This window comes from Mus caroli, chromosome 2 (genome assembly GCF_900094665.2).
Source record: "Mus caroli chromosome 2, CAROLI_EIJ_v1.1, whole genome shotgun sequence".
Classification (NCBI taxonomy): Eukaryota; Metazoa; Chordata; class Mammalia; order Rodentia; family Muridae; genus Mus; species Mus caroli.
The window spans coordinates 159,386,380-159,391,029 of record NC_034571.1 but is presented as its reverse complement, the minus strand read 5'-3'; the positions used below and the strand labels follow the sequence as shown (position 1 = coordinate 159,391,029).

At 50.1% G+C, this 4,650-nt stretch overlaps 1 protein-coding gene across 1 annotated transcript in view; it reads right to left on the bottom strand.

The window, feature by feature from the left end:
• The window catches only part of Slc9a8 (solute carrier family 9 member A8), a 56,247-nt gene that overhangs the window by 8,536 nt on the left and 43,061 nt on the right, over positions 1–4,650 (bottom strand). The window contains exons 11-13 of the mRNA XM_021154810.2: positions 3,822–3,938; positions 1,533–1,615; positions 239–350 (exon numbers count right to left, since the gene is read on the bottom strand). Coding sequence (XP_021010469.1) covers positions 239–350; positions 1,533–1,615; positions 3,822–3,938 — 312 coding nt within the window. The remainder of the gene's footprint in view (positions 1–238; positions 351–1,532; positions 1,616–3,821; positions 3,939–4,650) is intronic.

The window sequence follows — 4,650 nt, the reverse complement described above, 5'->3', positions numbered from 1 at the left end:
CCTGGAACTCACTTTGTAGACCAGGCTGGCCTCGAACTCAGAAATCCGCCTGCCTCTGCCTCCCGAGTGCTGGGATTAAAGGCGTGCTCCACCACGCCCGCACCAAGGCTCTTACTAAAGCACTCCATGGTGCTATGGTGATGGTGCCATATGGTACCAACTGTTAAGAGCTTGGCTTCCCAGGGACCTCTGCCTTCAAGCCCCAGGTTTAGACCCACCCACCCTGGCTGCCACTCACCACTGAACCACATGATGAACATCATCTTGGGGGTGATTTTGTGATCTCGGAAGAAGTTCAGCAGATAGGACAGAGGGAAGATGTTGACGGCTCTGCCAAACAGGACCAGCACCTGCCAATGTCAACGTGCCCAGTATAGGTGGAATCCACTGCGTCTTTAAGCTAACACAGTGTAGCACACCTGTCTAAGACGGCCTTGTCCTTGGCCATGAAAGACAACAGCACAATGCTGCCCTGGCTCTGCCTGGATGAAGCTTTGGAGAGAAGAGACTAGCAAGCATCACCCACTAGCAAGCTTTAGTCAGACAGCCCCAAAATAAAGGTGAGCACCAACTAGCTCCCAGCTGTGCCTAGAGGGGAGCTAAGGGACAACCAAGACTCCATACTGGGGAAGGCATATGCTAATTTTTCCCACTAGAGGCACTGTAGAGTCAGGTGAGGGCAGTCAGGCTCCTCACTCTCTGGTATGGTCTGGCTCCTCAGAGCAAGTAGGGTGGGTGGGCTGAGTGAGCTCCAGCTGGGAGCACAAAGGTGACTCAGGTAATCAACTATGGCTCCACACAATGCGGGAGGGAGTGGGAGGAGCATCTGCATGTGCACAAGGCCCTGGATTGGATCCTGCAACTCAAAACCAGTGCAACTTTCTATGGAGGGCCTTTCCAAGGCGTCCCCAACCTGTGCTCATTGGACAGACTGTGACATAGGCTGCTCTAAAGGAAGTCACAATGGGGATGGAGACAGGACACAAAAGGGCCCAAGAGACTTGGGATCTCTTGCAGTTGGTCACATCTCTCCTTTTTTTTTTTTTTTGAGACATGGAGCCTAGGCTGTTGTTGAGCACGACATATAGTTAAAACCTTTTACTGTCTTTTGAGACAGGGTTTCACTGTGTCACCCTGGTTGGTATGAAACTTGCACCATAGACCAGGGTGGCCTTGGACTCACAGAGGCCTGCCTGCCTCTGCTTCCTGAGGGCTGGGGTTAAAGACAGGTGCCACCACAACTCAGCTATCCTTAAACTCTTTGATCCTCCTGCCTCCATCTCCCAAGTGCTGGGGTTATAGGCATCACTGCCATGCCCTGCCTAAAACTACTATTTAAAGGAAACCACAGCATCCAAGGTCACTGAAACTGTAAAACACTGAGATCTTTTAAACACAAAAAATTTTCAACAGAAGCACATTTCTGTAGTTGTTGCCTCTGAACTGTTAACAGTTACATAAATGATTCCAAACCATGTAGTTACTATTTTAAAAATAAGCCATTCAATACGAAAAATAAGAAAAGTACTTACTATGCACCAGATGACAAAGGAAATTTCAAACTTGTGAGGGAAACTAAAAATGGAGAGGCCAAGAAACGCAAACACACATGTTTCTGAAAGAAACCAGAGAACAGGTTCCTCTTACAATTCAGTAGTAACTAAGCAAGCTTCCCTGAGGCCACGCCAACAGCCACGCCCGCCGTGTCAGGCTTTGTAAGCGGGCTTTCGGGGCGAGGTGGGGAAGTGGATAGTTGAGATGGGGTCCTGCTATTTGACCAGGCAAGCCTGGAATGCAGTGTGAGTGCTGAGACGGCTGGTGTGAGCCGCCACAGCTGGCTTGCTTCCTTACTACCACACAGGCCATGGCCCTTGCCACTGAGAATTTCACAACACAATGAGTTAACTGTCAGATACTAAGCAAATGACCACGTTCCCAGCATGCATTTCCTGAACGCTCACTGGTCAGGATCCTCTGGGGCAGCAAAGTGGCAGACATTGTGAGCATGTGACTGTGGTGCCACATGACAGATGAGAGAGGGGGCACTTTAGTTAACTCCCCCCCCCCCAGTAGGTCCGAGAGGAAGCTAACTCACAGAGCTTGCAGGGAGGACCGATTTTCAGGCTTGGCTGCACTTGGTGTGCAAGCAATCACTTGTGTGTGCTGAAAACAGCACCTCCCAAGTCTAGGTTCCTGCCACGCATGGTTGGCACACGTCTTTAATCCCAAAACTTAGAAGGAAGCATCTGCATGTTTGTGAGTTCGAGGCCACCCTGGTCTATAAACCAAGTCCAGGATAGCCAGGACTACACAGAGAAACCTTGTCTCAATAAATAAATAAGACAAAAACAAACAAAAGAAAACAAGAAAGAAAACAACTTTCCAGGCTCCTGATTAAACTATGGCCCCAAGAGACCAACCGCTAAGGAGACAGGGACTGCATATTAGATGTACACAAGCTGCTGAGGTGCTAACACGGCTCAGCGGGGTGGAGTCTTCAGTGGGGCCACAGGCAGCAGGTGCTTGCCCTTCCCCTCTGAGATGCCTTCTTATGTGATACTGTCTGCTCCTCCAAGCCAGAGCACCTAGGCCTACTTCACCTTTCCCTGAAGCAAGAATGTGTGGTTAAGCCGGGCGGTGGTGGCGCACGCCTTTAATCCCAGCACTTAGGAGGCAGAGGCAGGTGGATTTCTGAGTTCGAGGCCAGCCTGGTCTATAGAGTGAGTTCCAGGACAGCCAGGGCTACACAGAGAAACCCTGTCTTGAAAAACAAACAAAAAAAGAATGTGTGGTTAACTTAACCCAGCCATATAAGCTGCTTCTGGCAATGCAAGCTACATCAGAACAGCCTAGTGCACTGGCTGAACTTCTCTTGGAGGAGCTGTCAGGAGAAAGCCCATGCCTGGTGAGTTTGACAGCGGGTGTGACAGAGTTTCAGGAGCTGCATGCATGTGCCCCCGCATGTAAAGCTGGTCTGAGTGCAGACAGAAGCTGAGGAGTGTGCTGTTCTCTGTTGCCTGCCCTGAGGGGGTCAGGTCAGGTTCAAACCTTTAGCTGAGGCTTTCTGGTGAGAACTGTGGGTCAAATGACTATGACACTAGAGGGCTGTCTTCTAGCTTGCTCCTTGGCAGTGGGATCTCTGGCTTCTCCTTACCCAGCCTCCCACAGCCAGCCCTGACATCCTGGCTCCAAAGTGAAACAGGGCCCCTCAACACCAGGGGAGGCTGAGGTTGCAACTGAGGCCTAGTCCTGAGTGAGAGTGTGAGTGTCGGAATAGCTAGAGGTGGCACCTTCATTTCAGGTCTGAGCAGGAATAGGGTCATAGCAGGGTGGGGGAGGGAGCTCCAACTCTTGCTGCTTAACAAAGACCTCATGTTCAGCCTAGGGAACTCTGCTCTGGAGTTCCTTCCGTGCCAGGACACTCTCCCTTACAAACTCACAGTGCCCCTAGCTGGAAAGCCTTGGGCTCACAGAGATCTTGAAACTTTACCCTGAGAGTCCAGGACTTAGGGGTGAGGTCATCCACCCGTCCTCAGCATCACTTCCTAGGAATATGTGTGGACATTTCCACATCAGACGTCTGCAATGTTCAACAGCATCTCTACTTCTGACCATAATCTACAGCCATCAGATGTCCATTTCTTAGGTGTTTCATGTCTTTTATGGAATCACAAGGCCAGAGGAGCCAGCCCTGGAGGTAGGAACACAGTAATGACCTGGGCTTAGGGGACTCTGTGCCCTGCTACCAGGGAAGAATCCTAGCCTACACACAGGGAGGTCAGGAATCCCAGTTTGTGTAGCTACTCAGAGGTGGGACTCACCACACAGGAAGGCCACAGTTCGGAGCGTCTGCTGCATGAGGATCTGGGTGACTGGGGAGAGGTTATGGTGTGTATAGTGTGACATCACGATGCCAGAAAACAGGATCGCCATGATGCCTGGAGAGAGAGGCAGAGGGCAGACATGACACTGAGCGTAGGGACAGATGTGCAAATCAAACAACACTCGTCCCCAAATTCCCCAAACCCCAAGTATATTAGGGCTTTAAGAAAATGGAAGGGGCTGGAAAGGCTGCTCTCCCAGAGGAACCATGTTTGTTGGTTTCCAGCACCCACAAGGCAGCTCTCTACTATATGTAACTAAATTCCAGAGGATTCTATATCCACTTCTGGCATCCAGGAGTGTCAGGTGTGCAGTATTTAAGATATATATTCAGGCAAAACACCCACGCATGTAAAAAGGAAAGAAAAGGGTACAGAAAGAGATGGATGCAGCTTTCAGTTGGCAGACTGTTTGCCTAGCATCCCCCTTAAGAACATAAGCCAGATGATAAGCCAGAAGCCAGATGTGATGGCAAACACACTTGTAATGCCAGATGTCAGAAGATCAGAAGTTGACTAAACAGCAAGTTTGAAGCCAGCCTGGGCTACATGAAACTAACTGGGAGTAGAGGCAGCTGTGAGGCCTTCCAAAAGTTACAGAGAAATGGACATGGGGTTTCTCCTCAGCTGTAGTTGGTGCAGTCCCTATTCCCACAACAGGCAGAGGGATTGTACTGGCTATTTTTGTGTCAACTTGACACAGCTGGAGTTATCACAGAGAAAGGAGCTTCAGTTGAGGAAATGCCTCCATGAGATCCAACTGTAAGGC